The sequence below is a fragment of the Talpa europaea genome (genome assembly GCF_964194135.1).
Source record: "Talpa europaea genome assembly, chromosome: 12".
Lineage (NCBI taxonomy): Eukaryota > Metazoa > Chordata > Mammalia > Eulipotyphla > Talpidae > Talpa > Talpa europaea.
Window position 1 is genome coordinate 92,123,662 of NC_140079.1, and position 27,579 is coordinate 92,151,240.

Consider the following 27,579-nt stretch of genomic DNA (forward strand, 5'->3'; position numbering starts at 1 on the left):
TAGGTTCTTGGAAACAGGGACTTTAAGCAAAATGACATAGAACAAAACCAATTTGACCCTTGGCTGACTGACAGAGACAAGAGGTAAGTAGAGCAGATTTCTGGTCACAAAAACATCTCCAAACTTCTAAAGACTCAAAACACAGCTGATGTGAAACCACCACCTGTCTTCCTTACTCGTTTTCCAACCTGCTTATTCTAGTTCAGAGTGGTGGAAGGCTGGGGTATCCCTGCAGCTCAGAGTCCAGGTATCACCTGGACAGGACGCCCTTCCACAGCAGGGCCATTCACCCACACCTGCCTCACCTCAAACGGGGCACCAAGACACTGGTGAGCCTCACCTGCACAGCAGCTGATGTGGGAGGAGAGCAGAGGAAACACACAGACAGGGGAGAAGGTGCCAGCTGCCCACAGGGACCTGGGCCACATCTACTTTTCCCTCATCAGTATTCCAACAAAACAATGCTGAACTAACCAGTGTCGTTCAAAACCTGCTGTGCTCTCGGAGTGGGGAAAGGTCATGGTCTGGAGTGAGATGGGTCAGGGGCTCAGTGACCCAGGCAGACTTCTTAGCAACTCCTGCCTCAGTTTCCTCACCTGGGAAGCCAGGACCCAACCACAGGAGTGGCCCCATTGGCTGCTGGGAGGATGCAATGAGACAGTACTTGCAAAGGGCTCACCACATAACAAATGCTCCCGGAACTGCTGAGCTGCCGGGGCCCTGCCTTCCTGCCAGCCTTGACAGGCATTCCCCAAGGACCGGCACCCTATGGCCATGCTACCTCCACAGGAGGGTTTTCACTCTGGGCCCAGCAGGCCAAGTGCCAGGGTGTTGATGGTGCAGAAGCAGCCCTCTGTCAAGGACAGATGGAGCCAAGGGTGAAGAGCCCTCTTCTCGCCCTGTGGGTGCGGTAACACTGAGGCTGCTGACAGCGCCCCCACCCCCAGGTGGGAATGCATCTCAGCTGCCCCAGCAGCAGCCTGCCCCCTGGGGCTCCCTTTGTGGCTTCTTTCCCCTCCTCATCTCGCCTCCCTATCACCCCCAAATCCCTCTCACCACATCCCTTCTCCCCAACAGCTTCTGTACTCAGTGCAGAAAGGGGCCTTAAGCAGAACCTCCCTGCCAACAGCAAGCTGGAGGGTACTTACTGATGATTAGACTCCACTTGTGTGTCTCTGGGGCTTAAACACACATAACCTCAGCAAGAGTGAGGATGCAGTCCTGACTTCTAGAATTTTCTCAGCACGCTGAGCCTCAGACATCTGAGCTACCTGCCCTTCCTCACAGGAAGGTCATAAACGTGTGTGTCCAAGGTGTTTCTACTAAAGAAACAGATTTAAAACTCACCATTTAGTGATCACTTTAAATTTTCTTTTCTCTACACAGTCACACTCACACACAGTCACAAAACATGCAGTCACTCACACACAGACACAGTCACACTCACACATACAATCACACTCACACACACAATCACACTCACACACATACACACACAGAGCGCTGAGTCAGCTTCCCTGAGCAGCCAGGGAGGGAGGGAGGGAGGGGAGGGAGACGGGCTTACCTTGGGAGAGGCACTGGTTGGCCAAGGCCACCTGACCGGAATGCAGGTAGAGGTTGAGGCGGGTGAAGATGCCCACCAGGGAGGGGATGGTAATGAAGCAGTAGGCGACGCAGGCCTGGAAGAAAGGGGGAGCGAAGCAGGTGACGTGGGCAATGCCACACAGCAGACTGGCACTTGTGTTGCTCACCCACCATGTGCTTTCAAGTAAAAATGATTAAAATGATTCCTCTTCTCATTTTAAACCCCTATTTTTCCCTCTTGCTCTGCTGTAAGTGACTCTTGGCGGTGGGGGGGAGTAAGGACAGCAGCGGTATAGGGAAAATAAATCCTCATCTGGCATTGTAGGAAGTAGAGATGACACCCAAACCAATGACTTCAAGATACGGTGGTTGCTCAACAAGGCAGGAGGGGAGTTTGAGGTGGTTTCCTCTGAAGAGAAAGGTAAGAGGTGAGGAAGGGCAGGGCTGGGATACTTATTTTTCACTGTCTGTTTTTGGTCTGATTTCTAGTTTAAAAGCAGGGATATGTTTTGCTTTGATAAAATTTTGAGCCGCATACAAGAAGCTGAATTTTGTTTTTCAAAGTTGAGAACTTATCACGAGGGAAAATGGCACCAGGCCTTGTAGTTACTGGCATAGCAGAGAGATCATTCAGCTGGCACACAAAACTGCAAATCCATCTCTCCACCACCACCCTGTAACATGTATCACGACTCAGACTCTTTTGATCCTTTCTTTTGAGAACATTAAGAAAATTAGTCCACAGATATACAAGGAAAAGAGAATCTGGAAAATCAATACCAAACCACCCATATTGTGTCTTTTTCTGGGAAGAGCAATTTAGAAACTTGCAAACAAAATGACTCACTGGAGTTCAAAGTCCGCGAGCCTTATCTTTAGAACATACCCGAACAAATGCAGCCGTCTTTCTGGAATGATTTCCTTTCATTACTTTCCTTGTTTCCATTGCCAACCGGTTTACACTCTGGATTAATTAATAAATAAAACAGAAAAGGTAATAAAAAGGGTAGCTGGTTAATGTCATCCATAGAGATTGGGACATTAACTGCATACAAGTCAGTAAGAATAAACTGACTGAGACGAAGACTGGTTAGCACTGAACCTGAAATGCGAAGGGGTCATCAGACCTGATTCAATCTCAGCCTGAGCAAACATCTCCAAGAGGGTAAGAACAAAGGCACTCAGTGAGCTAGTCATGCCTATCAACCAGCAGTCTAAATGATCATTTTCTGGTTTAATGAATAGCCAAGGGTTCACTCACTCTATTTCTACAAATCCCACACATGAAGCTTACGAATCCAGAGGACTTAAGAGAAACGTCCCAGTCTGAAAGCAGATCATACCATGTAGCTGTGTGATACTCACTATAACCATAAGAACAATAATACTAGCAGCCATGGTGTGACTTACAGCAAACTAGCTGCTGTTCTAAGAGTGGTTCCTTAGCTCATTTAATCCCCAAATTCCTACAAGGTGGGTCTATTTCTGCCCCATCTTACAGATGAAGTCTCTATGGTCAAGTCTTAGTATAGTAATACTGCAGGGCTGATAACCAACAAGTTCACTCTCCTTGATTTTTCATGAAGCAATTAAAGAGTCTTAGGAAACCTTTCCACAAATATGCAAAGTTTGAACCTATGGCTCCCAAACTGTGTACCATGATACCCCACGATGTCGTCAGAGCAAACTCACAGAGACACCACATTTTTTTAGGAAAACACAGCAACACTCAGTTGCTGAACACTGCAAAGCACTGGTGTGAGGTAGTTCACAGATTCAACAGCTTTGAATCACAATACGTTGAACACATTACACTTCTTGCAGTGCTGGCAAATCTTTGTGAAACTGAGTTTTCGGCAGCTGCTGTGATAAAATACAAGTACTGTGCAAAAATCGATAGGGGAAAAAAATGACCTTGGAATAGGAAATAAAGGTAGTGGTGTCCAACATGATTCCGAAGTGGGAGACAGGGCGTGCCCAAGAGGTAATGCACACTTCATCAGTAATTACAGCTATTTAAGACTAAAATTAAAAAAAAAAATTGTTTCTCTCAATTTACGGACATTGTTGTTTCCAAGGGCTACAGTGTAACTATGGCATAAACACTCCAGTCCTTTGACATTGACTTCTTAACAAACAGAATTGTTACTTATGCCTCTTGGCCTGCAGGTAACTTGAAGTTACAGAAAGGCGCTGTGACCCATGAAGTCTGGACTCCACCATACCACAGGGCTCTGGATTAGTATTTCTGTAACTAAATAATCAGTGCAACTCTATTAGCTTTTTCCTGTTGGCATGCAGGAAGGGGAATATGCAAATTCAGAGGGGGAAAAAGGTCAATAAAACCACTAAAGACTTAGGCAAAGCAGTCAGTTTGCTTGATCTTTGAGAAACCACCTTCTACATTTCTGGCAACAGAAGCAGTAAGGGGCCAGAGGAAAGCCAGATTAAAACTGATGCTGATATAGGTGGTCAATAAATATTTACTCAGAGAAGCAAGGGCTGAATAAAAATCCTTACGTGAATCAGTTGTACAAGTACAGGCTCCAGATTGCAGAACATGGACCTGGCCTCGACATAGAAACTCAGCTGTTGTTCAAAGTCACGGCCAAAGGAAACCTAGAATCCAGGAGAGAGATCCTGACAATGTCATCTCTGTGTGGCTGGGAGGGTGTTGTGATGACAAGTCACCAAAAGTCCCACAAACACAAATAGGTAGAAATGTAAAGGGTACATAGACAGACAGACAGACAGACAGACAGACACACACACACACACACACATATACTCTAACTAGGTTTTACATCCAGCTATCATTTAAATATAACTATTACCACTTCATCTTTATGACATGGGCATTGGAGTAGAACATAAAGACCAAAGGGTAAAAAACAGAATCTCAAGCTGGAAACAGGAATTCCCAAGACTAGAAGGAAACCACTGGACAGGAAATAATGGAATGCTGTGAGTCCGCTGTGGCCTTTTCACAGAACATAAATTGCGTTATTGGGGGCCACTGGGTAGGGAGAGGGTTTCTCTAGTGAGAGTCACACCTTTCTGCTTCCTGGTGGGAATTCCAACCCTCGCACCTCCAGGGGGGCTACTAAGCCATAGATGGAAGTTTCTCCAATGTTCAAAATCCCCTCTTTTGCTATTTCTTCAAATTTATGAACAGCTTGTTAGCAGGACAAACTTTACTGCTACAGCAACCGTTTTTGTCCAGAAGAGGCTTAACATTGCTACTTGCATTATAGCTATCAGGTTTCACATCTTGTTTTCCATTATAATTTGGTGGCTTGCAGACCAAGTCACAGAAGGTTAAGTGCCACGTGATCAGCATAAACCCAGGGCACAGGAGAGACACCTGGTAAAAGCCACTTTGTAACATGGAAAGGGAAAGGTTCATCCTGAATTTTCTTCAAAACTGCCATGTTGCCCACAGTCAGGTGGATAGCTAAATCGACCACCATCATTGAATTGAGTCACATTTTCAAGATTATTTCCAAAGTGATCTATTAATTCTATCTTGGTCAGCTTTGTCCTGACATTTCTATTAAAACAGAGGATGCTGGTGGCAGCTGCTGTTTCAGCCCTGAGCAGCAAAGATGGGGACCAGGGTTGTTCTGGCTGGGATGCCCTTGTGGGTGGCTTCCAAAGAGGGTGGCAGTGATCCCACCCACGCTGCTGTGCTTCCGCAGTGTCCCTCTGCATGCGTCCCATCTGGTGGCAGCGGCTGCCTCTCCTGCCCTCGGGAGGCTGGCCCTGTGACTTGTGACAGATGCAGTGTGGTGGGACACAGCCCTGCTCACCATGCGCTTTCTAAATTGCCCTTCAGAGGTCCTGCAGCTTCTATTTGGACCCTCACCACCTAAGAGTTTGGCTGAGACACAGCATGATGAGAGAACCATGGAAACAGAGGTCACGTGGACAAGAAAGGAATCACCCCAGACACATAAGCAAGGCTGTCCTGGGCCCCCAGCCCCATCCTTGCCACAGGAGCAGCCTGGTTACATTCTTAAAGGAATGTAAGAATGAATAAAACCCTGGCATTTAAGGCCATGGAATTTGGGGGTGAGTTGATAGGCAGCTGTGGGTAGCAAAAACAGACAAGAATGGACACTTGGCATTCTGCACCCCAGCATCATTTCACCATCATCTGATGAGATGCATATCAGGGGCTTCAGAAAGGCCCCCTTCTCCCCGTTCTGGCAGCCCAGGTGCGCATGTGTGCAGAGCGTGGCGAGTCAAGCGTTCCTTCCCTTTATAGGAGCAATTTGGGCCGATGATCCAAATCAACCCAAAGACACCCAAGCCCAGGACTTCTGCTGGAGCCCTTCCCTGGGGCAGCATAGCTGGAAGAATGGAAGCCTAGAGCCTGCCAGAGGGACGCCGAGAGACCAAGGACACGCAGGCAACGCCAGGACCCCAGCCCAGCTGCTCCTTCCAGGAGCCCCACCCTGGACTCTTTGTCATGTGAGCCAATTAAGTCCCCTCCCACCCTGTTTTATTTTTCCCTTCAGCCAGTTTGTCTTGGCTCCCTGTCCCCCCGGGAGAGTGCTGGCTAATATAAGATGTCTTCTAATTTCATCTCATCTCAGTAAAAATGAAAGCACCAGGGAACCAAATGCTAACTATTTTTACCAGCATCAGGATAAACAGTTACATCGCATTGCCAAGCGCACAGCAACTTCTTCCCCAATACTTACCATTTTGATAAATCCATTAATCAAATATGCCAGCATTCTTTTCTCATCCTCAAGAGTGAGTGCACTAAAGTCAATAATTGTACATAATTAACATTGAGAAAATAAATGAGTTTCTAAAGAAAAAAAAAGACATAACAAGCAACGTAAGAAGAACATTCTGCATTTTCTAGACTTAAAAAACTCCCAACGGGCTATATTTGTGCCTTTTGCTGGAAATATGTAATCTACATTAACAATTTAAGTGAGTTTCTCACCCCTTTCTAAGATGTTGTTCTTAAGATGTATTTAAGAGAAGGTAGCTTTCTCTTGTTTGGAATTTGGACAGCAAAGGCCAACTGCAAATACCGTATACTTCAGAAAAATGTGAACTCAACACTTTCAAAAATTTCAAATATGTAGCAGAGTTGGAAGAGTTTATAGTTGAGTACCCACATACCCACCATCAAGATCCTATCATTATCATTTTACAATATTTGCTTTATTATATTACCATCCAATTCCCTCTCCATCTATCAATCCATTTATTTTGGGGATGTATCCTAAAGGCAATCACACATCTCAGTCACTTCAATTTAATTAGTAATTGAACACAAATATAAATGAGAAAATCTCAAGTCCTTAGAGTTTCCATGATACATCTGAAAGTCTATAAATAGTTTCCCAGGTTTATTTTTGAACAATTTTATGAGTCCAGAAAAAATAGGAATGAAGCTTTTTGTTTGTTGTTTTGTTCTAAATGAAAATAGGTATTGGCAAAGACTGCATGCCCTCCCCTCTAAAAACCAACAGTCCCTGCATTCTTTAAGACTACATTTCCCAGGACCCTTTGCAGGAGGGTCTGGCTATATGACAGTGCTGGCCTAAGGGATGTGGATGCAGGTGATGCAGACACGTGAGCATTGCACATTGCGTCCCTGAAGGAAAACCACTGCCCTCCAGTGCCCACAGGCTACAAATGGGCATGGTCCAGGTAGGCCACCTTCCCCAAGGACGACACCCATTGGGATTTCAGAGCATCAAGCCAGAAGGAAGCTGGGTCGCTGGATGATGTGCTAAGGCAGAGCGTCCTTCCCCACCTGCCGGTCTCACACTTTCCACAAGATACAAATAAACCTCCTATTTTACATAAGCCAAAACCAGTATCTTACTACAGGATGCTTTTTGTGCCTTTATTTCTATTTTTGTCCAACAAAAGTCTATTGGTTGCATTTATTATGAAAAGTCTCAGTATTTCAATATTTACAACTAACCATGAAGTTGAAAGCATGAAGTCATGAAAAGAAAGATAGTAAAATTCAGAGGAAGAAAAGAGAAAAAACATACAATTCATCTGGTTGATGGTTACGTTTCAAAACAATTTTCTCAATTCTTGTAACATCTTCCAATAAATCAAGCTGCTTACGCTTTGGGGACTAAAATTTTAGCCACAAATAAGCAGGAATTGCTTTAAGCACAGTCAGATGGAAACATTATATAACAAAACAAAACAACTAGAAAACAGAGGAGTGATAATTTGGCCTCTGACCCAAAGGTAAGGTTAATGGGTAGGTCGGAGTCTCACATCTACTGAGCAAATAAAGTCCTCATGCAAGGAATATAAGCAATTTCATTTGAATTTCAAATAATTTGGCTAATAATGAGAAGAAAATGTAAAGATTGTGTAACTGGGTTGGGGAAATCATTATTATAGTATCTGTTACTCTCAAAAATCTCCAGGAGACGTGGAGTTCAAGTCCACTAAATGAAACCAGCCTTGTTCTCCAACAGCAATTTCTTTGTAAAAACATCTGTCATCTCATTTTCTCAGCCTCTCTCCTCTCCTGCACTGGAATGTCCTCGTTACCGAGAATCTTAATAGATCCCATAAAACAGTATTATTCCCAGTGGTAACTTAAAGCAGTAACCCCGTGATGCAGAATTACATGGTTTTAAGATTCCACCCATTAAAAAAAAAAAAAAAAAGATTCCACCCATGTTACGGTTCAGTCTTAAGGCATGGCTTACTTCACGGAGTCGTGCATGGTCTTGCAAACATGCAAAAGGGCGTTCAGAATGACGGGGTCCTTGGTGGGCTCTTGCTGATGCCTAGGAGACATTTAAAGGTAATGATAAAAGCCACATCCACTGAGAGTGGCGAAAGTGTGGACTCCTCTGTGGTACACAGTTGAGAAGCAGCAATTTATCTGGTTGGCATTTAACACAGCCCAGCCACCACAGGCCATGTTCTGGTTCTCTCTTAATTCTTCTTTAAATAAGAAGTTCACTCTCCTACACATTGCAACCTGACTTCACTGCAAAATCTTGGCAAAACTACATTTCCTAAGCCAGGTTAAGGGCAAGCCTGTTTACTTAATTACGTTTCTGGAACTTTCTGAAGCTGTCCACAACCTGTCTACAACTATGTTAGGTGCCAGGTAAAATTATTAATTTGGTTTTTCAAATAATACAAAAGGACAAACTCTTATAATAATATAAGGAAAGCAGGCATATTTGTTCCAAGCATATGGAATTAACTGTTTGGAAAGATAACACAAGGAATATAAAACATATATTCCAGCAACATCTAACTCAATATTCCAAATCATATTTTTGACCATATCTACATATTTAATATTTAAAGTGACTTTAACTTTTAATTTAACCTTGTCCTAAAATATATGAAATCACCAATTAAATTCATTACATATTATCTAGCTTACTTGAAAATAAATGTACAGCTTTTAAAATAAAAAATCAATCCTCCCTGTTCCACCTGAAATTATTTTATTCACTACCTCCAGTGGACAGTTTAGAGAAACACAGATTTGACCAATAAAATGGAAGAAAATAGATCTGAAAACTGGTGGTCACAATCTAAATATTAACAATGACCTCTCCTGTCTCACCCACTGCTTCCCTCAGCAGTGTGTTTCGGTCCTTCACCTGTTCTGCTCCCTGCTCTGTCTCTGGTGAATCCTCTCATCCTCCCATGCCTCTGGCCTGCACCCCAGCTCTTGTATAAATAAATAAAATATTTTTTAAAAAAAGAAGAAAAAAAAAGAAAACCTTTCTGACTCTGGTACCTCGATAAAGTATGATTTTATTTTTATCTTTTAAATTGTTAGTAGTAGTAGTTTATCATTAGAGCAACTCCTTCCAAAAACACCTTGCAGTAAAAATACAGGTGTGAAGGTCCATAAGGTTCATGCTGCTTTCCTTACTCTGTCATTTTAAATGCTAATTACAAACCTTTCTTGTAACCACTCCTTTTAATGTGGTTTTCCTTTCAATGTTATTTTAGGGATGAACGGCATACATGCCACTAAGCCAAAGCACATAAACGGATTTCCTATCAACAGGTTTCATTCACAAGGGTGGTAGAAATCAAAGTTTTCTGTTAATGTGTTATACTTACTTGATGAAAACTTCCATGATGCATTTGCAAACCTCTACCCGCACACTCTCTTTTTGGAACATGTCCAGAAATGGCAGAAATTTTTCCTAAAAATAAAAAAGCACTCTACATGCAATTTACAGAAGTTACTGGAAGGAATACTAAAGATAGTGTTTTTCTTCCAGTCTACGTGTGTTATTTTTCCAAATGCTGTTTAAGTCGTAATGACATAAATACTTAAGTTGTTTAAACCTAAACTACTTTATAAAAGAAGCTGTTAAAGTATTTATTTTGGCCTAGGGCACCATGAAAAATTACCGAGACATTAAGGGAATCTGTGACTCAGATACAAATTTCCAAAATAATTAAGGCATGTTACTTACCACTGAGAAAAGCACCGAGAAGTCATGAAAGTGGGCAACCACTTTCTTAATTATGGACTGAAGCTGCAAAACAAAACAACACACACATCTTATTTAGTAAAACTTGGATATTTTTAAAAAGGAAATTCTTTCATAATTTGCAATTGTAATTACAGTCAAGAAAACCTGGATGCTCACAGAACAGGGAACAATGGGTTAGGCGAAGCTGGTCTCAGTCTGAGTTTGCCCACCTCACTCTAGTCTTAGGGGAAAGCACCTTCTCAGCCTCACATGTCACATGGAAGCAGAGCAGCTTCTGCTCATCATGAGGATTAACTACAACGATTTCTGGAAAACGTGTCAAGTAGTACCTGCCCGTTAACACATTTATGCACATGAATGAATATTTAGCGGGGGAACCTCTTCTATGCAGCAGTCATCACGGTGACTTAGCTCTGCCACAATGGCTTGAAAGCAGCCATAGGCAACATGGTAACGAATGGGCGTTGCCGGGCTCTAATAAAAAAATTTCATTCATAAACTGTGGGTGTGTAGGGGGGAGGGGGTGACACACAATGGTCATGAGGGAGTGAACAAGGCAAACAACCGGTAAATCGGGGTAAAGAATAATGGGCATTCTCTGTGCTATTCTTTCCACTATCCATTAAGTTTTATTTCCAAAGAAACTGAAAAAACATAAGCACCTGCTTACTGATGTAAGTCACATCTCACGCAGCCTCACAACCACTGTGGCAAGGGGTGGTAGTGGGGGAGGGATGCCCCTCTCAGTCCCATTTCACAGGTGAGAAAACTGAGGCCCAGCAAAGATTAAGTGACTGACTAAAGAGCACACAGCTGAGACATGGCGGAGCGTGGATTCAAGCCCGGGATCAACCAACCTCACAGCCTGACCCGTGCAATGCGCCCATTTAATCCGCCAGGTAAAATGCCCCAAAGTGCAGAAGTGAGAGAAACAAACCTATTACCTGCGGGTAGGAGTCTTCAAAGGCGCGATCTGGAGTCATGTGCTTGATGACATCTGCCAACACCGTATTCACCTCTCGCTTCTACGTGGGGAAAGAAAGTCACACCTGTATCACACACTGCACGGCAGACACTTTTTTCTGGCACAAAGGACTAACATTTTTAGGAGACATCACACACCTTCCACGGAGAAATCACACCCGTATCCTAGCATTAAAGATGGTCTATGACGGTTGTGTCCACACAAAGACCAGACTAAGACACAGTTCTAGAAGGTTCCCAGGTGTTAGCTTGCCCCTGCTTTCCCTGAGTGCTGGTAAAGTAGGCCATGCAGCAGGCCCCTCACCAGGGAGAACAGTGAGGCATCGAGGCTTCCTGGCAGAGCAGAGATGCCCCCCAGACAAGCGGGGCAACCCAGAGCCTGTTCCACCTTGTCATTTGTGTTCTCAGGCTGCCAGCCACAGCCCAAGTCCAGCCCAGTGCCTGCTTTATATGGCCTGTGACTTTGAGAATGATTCCACTCAAGTTAAAAAGAATAGCATCTCATGATAGCAAAAACTGTATGCGACTCACATTTCAGTGTGCATAAAGTGCACTGGAACACAGCTGTACTCACTCACGCATTGTCTCTGGCTGTTTCCAACCACCACAGCATTGCTGGACGCTTGTGCCAGAGATCACACAGACCAACAAAATCACAGACACTTACTATCTGGCCTTCTAAGGAAAAAGTCTACATGCCAGGCACAGCGAAGTCTCCCAGCACACAGCACCTGTCCACTACACAGCCGCCATGAGGTGTAGGCTCTCACCTATGCTCGCAAGACTCCCCAGCACGGGCATCATTATCCACATTGTACAGATGAGGGGACAGAGGCTCAGAGAAGTTAAATGACTTAACCAGGGTGACATGTTTTTTTTTTTTTGTTTGTTTTTTAAGTCTGTCAGTAGCACTAAAAGAGTCAATGCTCCTTGCAGAAATAGCTGATTCTGAATCTGGGGAAGAAATAGGTAAAGTGGCTGGAACACTTGACAGCAGGCAGCAAGGAAAGCATCAAAGACCCTTAGGAGGCTCGGAAGCCAACCTGAAAAACATATGCGGGACACTAGGCACTGAGCATCAGCGGGTTAAAACACATCAGAGGTATCTGAACCCATGAGTCTCTAAAGACACAAACAGTCAGTACTATTCACGGATCACCTTTGGGGATGCTGGGGAACCAAATCCTTAGTGTAAGAACTAGTAAATAACAGGGACAAGATGAACATTAGTGCTACGCTTTCTATACAAACTGTTCTTCGGGGTAACCAAGTACCTGACAAGAGGAGTTTCCCTTTATGCAGGTATCACAGCTAACAATAAAGAAGAAATGATAATAACTGCAAACCTCACCACTGGGCAACCTCTTACAAACCGTGAGATGCAATGAGCTTCAGTGGCTGCTCCCAGAGAGACAACCAGATTCCACGAACCCACAGCCCATCGAATCTCTAGAAATAAAGTCTCTGCTCTTTGACAAGCCTGGTCTTTCCCAAGTTGGATTCCAGTCTGGGTCAGTGTCTTTGTTTGCTTGGAAAAAAATTACATGCAGGTCAAATATGTTTGGGAAAGTCTGCTTCCAAATGCCTATGGAAAGTTACATGGTAAAGTCCATCAGCTAAATGGACTTCAGCATGTGAGCATCGAAACATACTATGGTAAAAAAATCTTCTCCACTCTGTATGATGCAGCATTTCCCAAGTTAAATATGAACTGTTATCTATAGTGCACATATTAATGCTCCATCATGCCGTATCATAAAGGAAGCTATTTTTTTAATTCAAGGTCAATTCCCATTGTAAAATGCCTACAAGCTGAAGCTAGCCCTGTTCACTTTCATAAACACAGGAAAATGTATATATATTCTTTTCAAAAACGATTCTAGTCATACTTACCGTGAAATGCCTGCAGGTGTATTCTACCCACACTTCAGCACAATTAACATACTCCTACAAAGAAAAGGTAAAAATACCTTTACAATAAGACACAGAGTTGATCTCAGGGCAAAAGATCAACAGTTGCCAATCCTTTCAAGAGTTCTGACACTGAAGAGCGATAGGAATTTCAAGAGTGGTTCATCTACACAAAAATCTGGCCCACTGATATATCTAATGCTGAGGGTGAGTTATAAAGACATTAAGTGGCTTCAATGAATTACTTTAATTCCAGAATTGCTACACGGGTGGAGACAGAAATCTGGGCATTTCTGCCATGCCTGGACCGTGGACAGGACGCTGGGGAAGCCTCACTCCACCTCAGCGGAGAAGTTGACATAGAGCTGGCAGAAGCTCCAGCTTTGCCTAAAATGTAACATTTGCATGTTCTGGAAAAAAAAAAAAAACCAACCAGCTTCCTGTCCTAAAAAAAAAAAACTTTGTCCTACAGAGAGGTGAAGTATATGTGCTGTGAAAAAGTTAGCAAACACAAAGGTTTTAGATGAGAAATTGTATGTCTGATTCAAGTCCAGGAGAAACAAAGAGATGGTGTGGAATTGATAGTGACTTAGGGCTGAGGAAAAACTGGCCAGGGAAAATGGAGTCTGCAAGTATGCCTCTTCTGTTCTGACACTGGAAAAGAAAGATAGGAAGAGAAGAAAACAGTAATTTCATTCACACAAGAAAAGCCAGGAACATTCTTAGGTCAAACTGGAATGCTAAGAAGGTAAACTGAGGAAAGTGAGTGTGAAGTTAACGACTGGAAAAGACTGTTTACACAGGCTTTTGATGCAAGGTTGCTTTTAACCACTGCTGTACTGGACCTCACAGCCCCAGGCTTTTGCGTTAAATAGCCTAAACAAGCTGTTTCAGTTAGCCAATCTGCGTTAATTAAGTAGAGAATTTCAACAGCTGAAGTTGAGTGGGGAATTTGCTAAATGTAAGCTAGGTGCACAATTCTGTAAATAAGTTTTCTAGTTTTTTTCTAAAGTGTACCATTGTCCTAAGTGTATTATTAAAAAATGTGGTGACTAGCAAGGGTTTATCATTGATCGCATTTTAATAGCCCCTTCTTGATAATAAATGATTGTTATCGAATGCTACTTATCCATATTCAGATATTTGCTGTGTTAGGATGGAATGTTTGTGTCCCCCCAAAATACATAAGCTGAAATCCCAGTTCCCAACATGATGGTATTACGGGGTGGGGCCTCTGGGAGGTGATTGGGTCATAAGGATGAAGGCCTCATGAATGAGATTAGCGCCCTTAGAAAAGGGACACCATTCAGCTCTCTTGTTCTTCCCTCCATGGCAGAAGTTGGCAGTCCGCAACACAGAAGGGGGCCCTCGTCAGAATTTGACCATGCTGGTTCCCTGATATTGGACCTCCAGACTCCAGAACTGCAACTAATAAACATCTGTTGTTTAAAAGCCACCCAATGTGTGTATTGTTACAGCCACCTGAACTAAGACACCTTTTAAAGTTTCAAATACTTGTCATGGCCTCAAGATAAGACCTATTTCAGTACGAACATTTTAAAATGCACATTTAATCGGTTCTTCATTATAAGTTAATATAGAATTTTAAAAAGTAGAACTCTTCAAAAAAAAAGGTATGATTGGTTGAGAGATTTTTTTTTTTTAAAGATTTATTTATTTATTTATACAAGCACTGGGTACAGTCAGAAGCACGGGAGGGTGAGAGAATTCACCAGAGCCAGAGTGGAGAGCAGAGCAGGCAGAGGACCGAAGTACACTGCTGAGGGGAGCGGCGGGCGGCAGGAGAGGTCTGCGCGCCATGTGGGACCCTCCTCCGGTGGCCGGGGAGCAGCCGGGGATCAAACCGGCGCTGCAGAGGCTGCGGGCAGCTTGGCAACCCAGCGCTCAACCGCTGCGCCCCCAGGGAGGCCCGAGAGATTTTTTTTTAAAGAAAGAACATACAGGGGCCTCCCCGGGGGCGCAGCGGTTGAGCGCTGGGTTGCCAAGCTGCCCGCACCCTCTGCAGCGCCGGTTCGATCCCCGGCTGCTCCCCGGCCACCAGAGGAGGGTCCCACATGGCGCGCAGACCTCTCCTGCCGCCCGCCGCTCCCCTCAGCAGTGTACTTCGGTCCTTCTGCCTGCTCTGCTCCCCGCTCTGGCTCTGGTGAATTCTCTCACCCTCCCGCGCTTCTGACTGTACCCAGTGCTTGTATGTATGTATGTATAAATCAATAAATCAATCAATCAACAAATAAATAAATAAATCTTTTTTTAAAAAAATAAAGAACATACAGGAAAGCTTGTACAAAAGACAGTTGATCTAAGGTCCAAATGTCACCGACCTGTGGGTTCTTCAATTTCGTGATAACTTTCCAAGCTTCATTGAGAATCTGAAGTCGGTCCCCCTCGGGAGGGTCAGCCAAGGCCAACTTCAAACCCAGTGAGCGAAAAAGAAGATGCTAAAGGAGACATCAACCAGTTATCACACTGGAGACTTGACAGAGTAATATGAGGCTTAAAGAAAAACATCACAACATTTAGTTCACCTCAGTCAGGGTTGAATTCCCAACCGCCTCTTTCTAAAGTTCTACCACAGACTTATGCTGGCCAGACTGAGACACTCAAGACCCAGCTGTTTTGTGTATTGGCCTAATTTGTGAGCCACAGCTTTCCATAATGAGTGCAGACACATTTGTCAAGACGTAAGAGCAAAGTCTTTCCCAGACACTGCCCAGTGAGCACTCATGGCCTTGTCCGTGTCTGACAGTGCCCATCGCCAACCCATCGTCCACTGTGTTCTGCAGAGACAGGGCCTTTGCTCGTTCTCTGCTGTCCCAAGCAACCCCAGCACTGAACTCTGTCCCTTGAGAGTGACCAGCAGAAATGCTGCCTGTTTGCTCCCCCTCAGCTTTATGGCCAGAGCCTACCTTAGGGAAACCGGACTCATCACACTCCTTAATCATGGCGATGAAACCCATGGACCTTGCGGCAATGAACTCGGCCTGGAAAGCTGACATCACGGAGTTCAACAGCAACGCACTACAAGATACACACACCACATCAGCAGGGCCTCCCCTGCTTTATTTTAGAGTTGCTTTATTTTAGGATGCGAGTTGCCAGGAAGGATGACTGACAGCCCTTTAATGGTAAAGCTGGGGAAAATTTTTTTAAACAGACAACCTCTAGAGACTAATATTTTGTGCATATCTAGAACTTAATAAATGTTGAACTGACTGGATGAGCAGATGGATGGATGGATGGATGGATGGATGGATGGATGGATGACACGTAAATAAGCAAGTGATCAAATCCACTTAAAAAGAGGTAGAGCAGGCCTTCAAAAGGCTGGTGCACTGATGAAATGAAACATCAAACAATGATATTGATCCAAGTCACAGATATACATCCACATGAATTACAAAAAGCACCATTCTAAGGTATGGGACATAACAACACTGGGGCACAACAAACCCCAGCCGAGGCTGCTCACCCCTCTACCATGGGAAGGAGAGCAATGGATAAGCTCATGTGTCTGGGAGTCAGGAAGATCAGGCTCATCCTGGTCCTATAACTTATCACCGCCCCACAGGAGAGGGGACTATTTCTGTATCCATTTTATAGAAGAGAAGACTGAGGCACACAGAGGTCAGATTAGTGACCCAACATCCCAAAGCTAAGTAAGAGTGGAACCAAGGTCTGAAGCCACACCCGCCCGCCTTCCTGCTGGCCCGCTCGCCCACTCCGCTCGCCCACTCCGCTCGCCCACTCAGCTCGCCCAGCGGAAACAAAGCAGCCAACTCCATCTTCAGACTCCTGTTTGATGAACTTGAAAAATACTTACTTGTTTCCTAGTTTCTTGCATCTCTCCATCATCTCAGTGAGCAGGGCCTAATCAAGTTGAAAAGTATAATAAAAACCATCAGGTTGGAGAACCTAAAGCAACATTTCTAAAGCAACAAAGAAATTTCTCAAATAACACTTTAAAATAAATGTAGCCACACCCATTTACACAACTCTCAGTGCCTGGCATGGGAGGGGAGACTGGGGGAGGGAAAAACTCACTTTCAAGGCACTTAGTATATTGGATGGGGCTCTGAGTTCAAATCCATTCTCACCAACCACAACACTGAAACCCTGGGCCAGTCCCCCAGCCTCTGAGACCTGGTTTCCTCACCCTTCAGCAGATGATCCAGGCAGCACCACTAGCAGGTGGGCCCTGGTGTACCACGGTCACTATGATCTCACGGCCACCAGAGGCAGCCTCTCTCCTCCCATTCCAGAGGAGAACACGAGTCCCAGGACAATGGCGTGTTGTGACAAGGTGACACAGCTGGCTGCATTGTGCCAGGTGTGACAGGGAGTCTGGTATCAAAGGCTATGCTCTTCACCACATTTCCTCTCCTTTTATTTTAAAGCACATTTTCTCCCCAAAAAGGAAGTAAGCATTTCACTCCTGGAATACTGTTAATGGCTTTAGAACTGTCTTAAAACAATTATCTTGAAAAGAGCTCCTGTTTAAAAAAAAATCAATGAAAGAAGTATCCTTTCAGGCAGCGGTCTGAAGAAGGTTCTGCACAGCACAGACAAAGTCAACCCAAAGACTAAAGGCCACCAAGAGCAGCCTGGACCCCAAGTGCTCCCCATGCCCCAAGTTAGGCTATACAGCTTCCTCACTGACTCTTCACAACAGCCTGGGACACCCTGGGAAATGATCCCTGCTTTACAGAGGTCAGAAAGGTCAAGCTACTTCCAATGAGAGGGCAGAGGGGAAAGGAGACTGGTATCCAAGTGGGTCCTGAGGCCAAAAATAAAGGAATCCTCTTTAACATAAGTACACCCTTCTGTTGTGGCCCTCTGGATCCGGGGAATGGCCTGAATAATTAAGGTGACCGCTGGCTGTGGAACCATTATCAGGGCCCTCAGCCCCAGAACCCTGACTTGATTCAGATTTTTGTCTCTTCCCCACTATATCAGGTGGTATCCTGTTACAGACTGAATCAGGTCCCCCTAAAATTCATATACTGAAGCTGTAACCCTCAATGTGACTAGGTATGGAGACAGGACTTTAAGGGAAGTGAGGTGATAAGGTGAGGCTCTCATCCAACAGCACCAGTATGCACACACACACACACTAGGTGCACACAGGAAAGACCACGTGGGGACACAGCGAGAAGTCACTGGTCCTCAAGCCAAAGAAAAGGCCCAACAGAAACCAACTCTGCTGACACCTTGATGTTGGATTTCCAGCCTTCAGTGAAAAAATACATCTTTGTTGGGTAAGCCCCAAGACCATGGTACTTTGTATGAGAATGTGAAGTCCATCCCTCTAATATGGTCTAAATGTTTGAATGCCACACAAAATTCCCATGTTGAAACCGAACTCCCAAAGTGATGGTATCAGGAGGTGGTGCCTTTGGGAAGTAATGAGAGCCTGAGGGTGGAGCCCTGGGGAAGGGGATTAGTGCCCTTATAAAAATGGTCCAAGAAAGCTCCCTTGTCCCTGCTGCCATATAAAAGCTTGTAGATCATCTACAAGCCAGGATGTGGGCCCTTACCAGATGCCAGATGTGCCCAGAAAGTGAAAATTCATTATCTATTGTTCAGAAGTCACCCAGTTTGTGGTCTTTTGTTCCAGCAGTCCAAACAGACTCAGGCTAATGGAGGCTGAGCAAACTAATATAGGTCCAAGCTCATCATCCTCCCTGTGGGGTGAGTGGTGGGTTAGATGTGGGGATATGGTGCATCTCTAGCAGCTGAGATGGGAGCTTTGACGAAAGGTTTCCTGTTCTTAACCAGGAACCCAAGGACCTGAAGATGAAGACCCCATACTTCTGCCCCTGGATGCTGTCACTTCTGGAAGTGATGCTGCTATTGGGGCCAGCACAGCAGAGACAGATGGACAACCCTGTCTGCCTGGACCCCCACACATGCCAGAGACAGAACACACTAATTTGTTTTGGGAGTTGGTTAGGTGTTTGTTCCTGGCCATCAGAAGCATCCCAGCTGGTAGTAAAATTGATGATGTCACAAATGGCTTCCCCAACCCAGACCTGAGGAGTTTATATTTGAAGTCATTCTTGAAGACCAATATCAAAGTGATTTGTGGGAAAGGCTAAGAAAGGCCATTTGCCCCCAACACACACCATCCAGCACCTACCCATGGAGCAGCTCGGGTGTGCCAGCCACTATTCTGGGCATGGGGGACATGGTGGAAGACATCAGGCAGAAACCCTGCCCTGATGTGCTCAGTCTTTCTCATACACAGGCACACGCACCCAAGGGAAACCTCTCAGCCCGCCACTCCTGCAGAGAGGAACTAGAGCAAACGGCAACATATGGACAAAACATTCTGGTCATTAAGACAAATGTTCTCTTAAAGTTCTCTTTTTCACAAGAGATGAATGCATTAAAAAGGCATCCAAGGATATGACTTTTTTAAAAAGGCCTTCTTGCAATTAGGACTGTAGGAATACCCATGCATGTCCCAGGAGCCAAATGTTACGGATCCCAGGCAGGACTGTTAGAGGCTATTAATTTTTTTTTCCCTGAGAAGTGACAGGATTGATTATTTTTGGCAAGAACAAGAACAACAACAGTTCACACCAGGCTGAGATCGAAACAAGCCTGTTGGCCAAGAGAGACCACTGAAAACTTGCAGCTCAGCAAGTTTGCAGACACACATCGGAACTTGAAGATTCGTAGGACCCCAACATTTCACTTATTTATATAATTTTTTAGTAAAAATTATAAGAAACGTTTATAGACAACACTGCTGTGCATTAAAAGTGTCACTATCGGGCCTCCCAGGTGGCGCAGCGGTTGAGCGCTGGGTTGCGAACCTGCCCGCGGCCTCTACGGCGCTGGTTCGATCCCCGGCTGCTCCCCGGCCACCAGAGGAGGGTCCCACATGGCGCGCAGACCTCTCCTGCCGCCCGCTGCTCCCCTCAGCAGTGTACTTCGGTCCTTCTGCCTGCTCTGCTCTCCGCTCTGGCTCTGGTGAATTCTCACACCCTCCCGTGCTTCTGGCTGTACCCAGTGCATGTGTAAACAAAACAAACAAACAAATAAATAAATAAACATGCCTCTATTAAAAAAAAAAAAAAAGTGTCACTATCCTCCTTCCTAACTCCAGCTTCCTACAAGGGCTCCCCAGGGCCAATATACTCATGTTTATCTTTTTAGACCTTTGTGCCCTGTGAATAGACAGATTCTGTCACAGATCTTATTTGACAGTGTTACAAAAATGGACAGTGTGATTTGCACAGGCTTGCCTTTTTTTATTTAAGAAATCTAGCAGGGCCCCCCCCCTCCCCCCAAGCCAGCACACACACATCCACCTCATTCTTTTCACTGCAGAAGAACCTACAGGCTGGAACCTACAGGCTGGACACAGCACTACCATTACTATGAACATTATTGTTCAAACTACCCCGAAGTGATGAAGTTTTAAAAATGTTTTATCTTGAGCCAATTATAGACTCCTAAGAAAGTACATAAATAGATGTCCTGGTACCCATCACCCAGCTTGCCCCAAGGGGAACATCTGAAACTTACATAATGTTATAATGCAATGTGACTTCAAGAAGAAAGTCATTAATTAAAAAAATGCAATTCACTGGAGAGAATTTGAAAATGAAAAGTTAAAAGGAGACAAACAGTCCCCTAAAATCCTGCCATCCACAAATGGCCAGTGTTGGAATTTTGTTACATCCACTTTTTTATATCTCTGTCTCTGTTTTCACTCTTACTCTGTAATTTGAGCCTCTTCCCCTGTATGACTTTATGGTGTTCTCCCTTGCTGAACACTGTAATCAGGGCCTCCCCTGGTGGCGCAGTGGTTGAGCGCTGGGCTGTGAGGCTGCCCGCAGCCTCTGCAGCGCCGGTTCGATCCCCAGCCACCGGCAAGGGTGCCACATGGCGCGCAGACCTCTCCTGCCACCCGCTGCTCCCCTCAGCAGTGTACTTCGTCAGTCTGCCTGTTCTTCTCCCCACTCTGGCTCTGGTGAATCCTCTCACCCTCCCATGCTTCTGACTATACCCAGTGCTTGTATAAATAAATAAATATTAAAAAAAATTAAAAAACACTGTAATCAATACCTGTTAAGAAAGTTCAGTGACCCTGAGCCATTCCAGGAAGAAACCGGTTTGGAAGGCAGGGTGGGTCTCTGGGGGTCAGGGGGTGTCAAAGATGCTGCTAAGCTTTTGAGACCCAATTACCTTCCTGAGGCTCCTTCTGTGCCAACCTCTATCGGTTCCTTTACATGGGCTATCTTAATCCCCTCTCAGAGCTCCCTAGGCTGGCTGTCACTATCATTCCCATTTTACAGATGAAGCACCTGAGGCTTCCAACTTGCTCAGGTCACACAACTAAAAAGAGGCAAGCCATGGAGCTACAGTAGCATAAACTCTGAAGCCAGCAGTTTTAGTCTTTCAACTCCTGAAGTCTTTCTAGATCTTTCCTGCAATTGCTACACTTGAGGTGGGACTTAGAGGCTCTGACAAACTGACTCATGGGACTGTTGCTCCAATAGTCACACTATAAATTGCACTTTAAACAGCCTAAAATATGATGAGGTTAATGTTGCTTACCAAAGACTTGCCTTGGCCCTGATAAGGCCCCCTTAGGCAAACAGGTGTATTATTTTCAGTCTTTCAAATTAGGAAAACTCCCCAGTGAAATAGAAATAATGTTGAGAAATTAAAATTTTCTCCTTCTAATGCCTGAGGTAAAAAATTTCTTTTTATTGAATATTTGAAATACTGAAATATTTCTTTGAGATTTGAGCACATTAACTTTGGACTGAGGGTAAGTGGTATTAGTGTCTAAGATTAGTTTATGACTTTGCCTGTCCTTTACATTTCTGCTTCATTTAGAAAAATAACAAGGGAAATCCGATATGCACTCATGTAATTCTCATTTCAATGGGACATTTGTAATATGTGTAAATCATGACGATATTCATAAACACTGATTGGAAGTTTGTTTGGTATGGTGCTCTTTGGTAAAAGCAGAAGTAGAACCTTGGTTTAGAAAACACAGCTCCTTCCTCTTTTTCCTACACTTCTGAAGTAGGTAGATAATCCTAACCTGGAGATAACCTTGAAAAACCACAGTTAAATAAATATATTTAAAAAATGAGTAAACCAAACATAACAATGGCTGTACAAATCCATATGTTAATGAAATGCCACAGGCAAGTGTTTCCCCTTTAAGAAAGAGCACTGTGAAATAGCCTAATTGTATTACACTAATGTTAATTTCTGGCTAACACATCATATTAAAAGAAAACGTACCAAAAGTCACACTGGCCAGTTACAGATGGCAGGAGTTTAGGGGGTTATTTTTCTCCTTTTAACCTGCCCACCTTAGCAACATGCGTACACACTACATACAGTTAACTACTAAAAGTCCAAATCTGTTCTTCACCATACTAATGAATATGCATTTTTATTAATAAATGTTTTCTGATCACAAAATCCTCTCCTATCCATTCTGTCTCTTGTTTTTCCACAGCTACCAACTGGTCTGCCTCTCGCTAATCCATCTGCTATGCTCTGTCAATTGGATTTTCAAGCACTGCCTTTTTCAAACCATTTCCCTGATCGAAAATCTTCAAGCGTTGTGTGATTGCTCCATTACGCATGTTTATCCAGCACTGCAGCCTGGCCCCCCACGTCCTGCCCCCCACTCCTACCCAGCCCAATGTCTCACTCTTCTCCAGCAACCCTTGTCTCCTTATAATGCATCTTACCTACCTCTGTTGGTATCTACCTAGCAGCTTCTCCCCTGGGCCTTTCCTCTATTGCCTCTCGCCCCCGATCTGTCTCCTGGCCTTCAAGTCAGTCCAGACCCCTCCACTTTAATGAATGGTTTAATGAGTAAGACCAAATATAGCGATGGCAGCCATCCTGATCTATCTGGTGCCAGCCACGCACCGGCCCTCAGCCAGTTACTGATGCGCATGGTCACGGTCTATTACCTGTCTCCTTTTACAGCTGCTAGACGGGGGGCACACAGAGGCCAGGCAGCCCAAGCAATAGCTCCGGTCCCAGGCCCCACCAAGGCACTGTCTCCATCACCAGCCACAACCCGTGTCGTACCACTTAGCAAGAAAGCGCAAGGAATCCCACACCAGACCAGACTCTGGCTGATGTTGGAGACAGGCCTTTTTGCTTCTTTACCTCACATGCCACCCCCAACAAAAAGCCACTGAAAACAAAGAGAAGTTTATCAGAGAGTTTCTGTTCACCACCCCCAAGCAGGTTTTGCAAAAATGGTTGCTTTTTTTCTATGCAGAATGGGCCTGAAAAAAGGGGTATAAATCTGTTTTTAACTTACTATAATTTTAACTAAATTCTGTTTTCAAACATAGAGCCCTTCTGAATAATCAGTCCCTGATTTGGGAGTTGGGCAGTGGGGGAATTTTGGCTTTCAATTTTGACTTGAAATTTCCTATGTCAGATGAACCCAGCTGAAGGCATTTGTCCTTTCCCTGCTCTTTCTCCTTTCTCCATCACGCTCACCTGCCCGTGGTTTACCAGCTGGCACAACTAAGCAAGTCAATCCCCTACCTTAGAGGCTCTCCAAGACACACACAGCTCTAACGCCACAACTGATCCACCCCGGCCACTGTCATAGAGCTTTCGGGTATCATTACCATCACATGCATTAACACCCCCTTCCACACTGACATCAATTCTTCTGCATTTTAAAAATGATTTTTTTTAACAAGATACTGTGAGCTCCTTATTTAAGTGCCCTAAGAAAAATCAGAGTTTATTATTATTCAGGTGACCTAAATTTTTTTAATCAATCCTGCTAGCACAATAACGATTTCCTAGAGTTTTACTCCCCAGGAAAGCTCTATTCCCAGCTTCTGCCATCCTTTGAGATTACTAGTGCTTAAAATAAAAAGAAGAATGATTTATGACATGGACCTTTTGTTTAGAATCCAATTTTGCTTTTCATTAAAATAAGGATTAAAAAAAAATAAGTGTGCTTATTTTCGAGCAGCTCAGTCCTGCCCAGCTATTTCAGCCACTCAGCTGACGAGGCAGGCGGGCAGCCCAGTCCCCAGTCCCTTTCCTGGGAGCCTGCGCCAGCCCGCGTAGCTGAGATTGTGCTGAAGATCACAGAGAGTGGCCAGCAAACTTCCCAACAAACTTCCATTATAACTAGCCTGATTTAAAATCTATTTGCTTAGTGGTAAGAAATGTACCTGAAATACAAGATGTCCCTACTTTTCTCCTCTTGCTTTAGGATTTGGAAAAATAAAAAAATAAGCAATGTGTTACACTTGCTGAAAAAATAGAAAAACAGGCTAAATAATACGATCTCAATGTTGCTCTAGTAATTATATTGTCACATCTCCTTCCCAGTGCTCTCATGCAACCATGAAATCACGTCCGAAAACATCCCAGCAATGGGTGGGGTGCTTGGCTACGCACTGCACAGTCACAGTGTTTGACCTATGGGATAGGCTGGCAAACTGGAATTATTGCTCCTGTTGCCTAGATGAGGAAGGAAGGTTGCCAGGGGTTAGGGACGCTGCCCTCTGCTGTATCCTGACAGCTTCAAGCAACAGAAATTCAGATGCAACATCCTGACTCCAGAACCCACACCTGAACTCAGGGCCACACAACCACTTGGGACATACACACATAGCAAAGTGTGTAACCTCCTCATTTCCCTCAGCAACATCCTGGGGTACCCTGGGTCAGGATATCCAGACCTTCCTGGGTTCCTTCCTTCTAATGGCCCTATAATACCCCCCTGACTTCACACATCATCATGCAGCCAATCCCCTTCTGCTGGTCAACTCCAACTTTGCACTAGCACGAGCAAACCTACACACGTGGATGTATGAAAATGTGTGTGTGTGTATGTGTGTGTGTGTGTGTGTGTGTGTTCATGCATTTGTCTTAAAAGCTGGGCTGCTTGGGCAAATTGCGTCCTTCTTTTCAGAAGAAGGCAGGTGTATCTGAGTTTTGCTTTGGTCTGTGTCTCTCGTTTTTTAGCAAGGCACCTTTTGCTCTTCCCCACAGAACAAATCCTCCACAATCTGTAAGAAGACAAGAGAAGCTTCACTGATCAAAGTTATTATGACAATTTGAGCAGGTGTTTCCACCAAAACTGCTTCTCAGTCTTGGGGAAGGGGAAAAAAAGTATTTCTGCTTTGATTCTGACTTCACTTTAATTCCTAACAACATTTCTATTGCAGACAAAGAAAAGGAATCTCATAAAAGCATTACACAGCTTCGTCTCACTTTCCTTCTGCAAGATGGGGGAAACGTGACATGCTCTACTGACTTTATGAGAGCATTGCGATGCATACAAGGGGCAAGTGAAGGTTAATGAAGATGCAATGAAATCCACGGGCCCTGGAGTGAGAGTCCACATATCCAGTCACTGTCACTTTCTAGCTGTATGACCTACGCAGGTATTTGCCCTCTCTGAGCTTCCACATACTCCTCCCGGAGATGTTAAACAAGACAATCTAGGAAATGTGCAGTGCACAGAACCAAACTTGATGGAGCCTGTTACAAAGGCTGGCTGGCAGAAGCTGCTAGGTCGCTGGGCTAGAGGCATTACCTTAAGATAAGATCCCACACCATACAGTGCAATGTCACCACCCCAGTGGCGAACATCACACTGAAGCCACCTGGCAGTTACCTCGGGGGCATGGTAAGAGATGCATTGGAAGATCCAGTCCATGGCAGGCGAGTACAAGGGGAGATAAGATGGAAGTTCTACTCCCTGGACCACCAGCTGGTTCTGGACCGTATCCCCATGAATCTACAGGAGACCAAATAAACACTTAGAAGAGGAGGGAGAAGTAACATAACAAACAAAGAGCATGTCACTCACGCACCGTGCAGACGTGTAAGCATTTGGATGGTCCCAAGAGACGGAGCCTCGTTTCTCGGGTTTTTTTACACTAGAAAAAAACACGCCGAGAAAGTTTCCCATGTCGCCATGCTGAGCTGTTTGGGGAATGTGAGCAGTGGAAGGAAGGAACCTGATAAAAATGGAGCCAGCAGATGCCAAGAAGAAAGGCGGATCAACTGGAGACATTTCCTGTTAACACATGCATATTAATTCTCCCGGCTTGTTCAGTACAATCAACACATTTTAATTATCTGCAACAGACGCTGGTGCAATTTTCTAGGGTTTACACATCTTAAGAGCTTTAAGGCAAATCTCAACTTGGAAAATCAACTGGTTTTGTCAATTTGTGAACCTGTAACTGTTCTACCAGTTAGCTGTTCTGCTCATGTTCTCTTACCTGTTTGAGTGTAAGAAGGAAATCGAAGAAGTTCTTGTTGAGGCTCTCCTTGAGATGTGGGGCCACTTCCATTCCCACCTGCAGCGGAACCCAGAGACATTACTTTGACCGTGGGCAAGCAGGAGACAGATAATAGACCTCCACGGTGCCATGTTTGTAAATTAAGATCTAGCCACAGAGGAGGAGTCCAGAAAGTTCATTTGTATTCTTTTAGCTTATCTCTGTTCTCATTCAATAAGCATATATTGCTTTTATAAGGAAAACCACAGAAGCTATTTTTAATAAAAAAAAGAACAGCATTTTCAGTAATCATCTTTGCAATTTCCCAAAGGTAATAAATGTATTTCTGAACAGATGACCAAGAGAACAAATCAATACAGCACTCGGGGGGGAACGTCCTTTCAAGACAGTATGTACTACATTCCCTTCCTCTCTAAAAAATGATACACACACACGGGGCTGGACTTATTAAGTGAAGCGAGAAGACTCTGGTACGTAAGAGTCAGCGGGGACCTCGCTGCTGCATTGTTCAAATACACAGATTCCTTCTGTGCTGGGCTGTCAGGAAAGCACATAAATTTTCATATATTTTAAGTAATTTTATAGAAGACGAGTGGACAGTGTAACAAAGCTATAATCCAATGGCTGCATTCGTGATTTAAAAAGCAGAATGCAACATTTCCAGATGAAAAAAAGTGTTCATCAGAGAGGAGGCCAGAGCCCCGAGGTTGGATAGAAAAATGAAGGTATGAGCTATGGAGGGGAGCTCGTATGTTGAAAACAGAGCATGAGAATCGCCTGAAACCCCGGTCCTCAGACACATAGCAACGCCTGACCACGCACACCAGCACAGAAACAACTTTGTAAGGAAAGTGGCTTTTCTGGACCTGTTTTCTTCAGATGGGGACAAAGTTTAGCCACATACCTCCTCCCCACCCAGGGGTCACAAAGATTAATGATAATGTTTTTTAGATGGCTGTGAAGAATTCCTTTGGGAAAAATTATGTGAGGTCCATCAGGGCATTAAATTCCAGGGCAGCGCTATGGCTGTTGGGGCTGTTTCCGGGGACAAGCAAGTAGATTAAAACAATACGAACAATACTAACCACGAACGTCAGCTCCAGTTCTACTGCGTATGGATTCTATTGTCTCCCCTTCCACTTAATCATATCGTGGAAAAGGCATTAATTATCTGGTAGGCGACAGCAAAGACAGGCCCAGTGGACAAGCAGTAGAGATGAGTTGAGGGGGCTTGACTTAGAAGAGAAGTTAATCATACTTTTCTTTAACAAACAGCTTTGAGATTCCCCCCACGCCCTGCCCACTCACCA

General features: G+C 44.4%; 1 protein-coding gene across 1 annotated transcript in view; it reads right to left on the minus strand.

Annotated features, from left to right (window-relative positions):
- The window catches only part of VPS35L (VPS35 endosomal protein sorting factor like), a gene marked incomplete at both ends in the record, with an annotated part of 95,763 nt that overhangs the window by 34,500 nt on the left and 33,684 nt on the right, over window positions 1-27,579 (minus strand). The window contains 14 exons of the mRNA XM_084250228.1: window positions 1,565-1,679; window positions 2,471-2,548; window positions 4,105-4,203; window positions 6,291-6,354; window positions 8,295-8,375; window positions 9,685-9,770; window positions 10,047-10,109; window positions 11,012-11,092; window positions 12,945-12,998; window positions 15,305-15,421; window positions 15,890-16,001; window positions 16,804-16,850; window positions 25,636-25,758; window positions 26,249-26,326. Coding sequence (XP_084106354.1) covers window positions 1,565-1,679; window positions 2,471-2,548; window positions 4,105-4,203; window positions 6,291-6,354; window positions 8,295-8,375; window positions 9,685-9,770; window positions 10,047-10,109; window positions 11,012-11,092; window positions 12,945-12,998; window positions 15,305-15,421; window positions 15,890-16,001; window positions 16,804-16,850; window positions 25,636-25,758; window positions 26,249-26,326 — 1,198 coding nt within the window. The remainder of the gene's footprint in view (window positions 1-1,564; window positions 1,680-2,470; window positions 2,549-4,104; window positions 4,204-6,290; window positions 6,355-8,294; window positions 8,376-9,684; window positions 9,771-10,046; window positions 10,110-11,011; window positions 11,093-12,944; window positions 12,999-15,304; window positions 15,422-15,889; window positions 16,002-16,803; window positions 16,851-25,635; window positions 25,759-26,248; window positions 26,327-27,579) is intronic.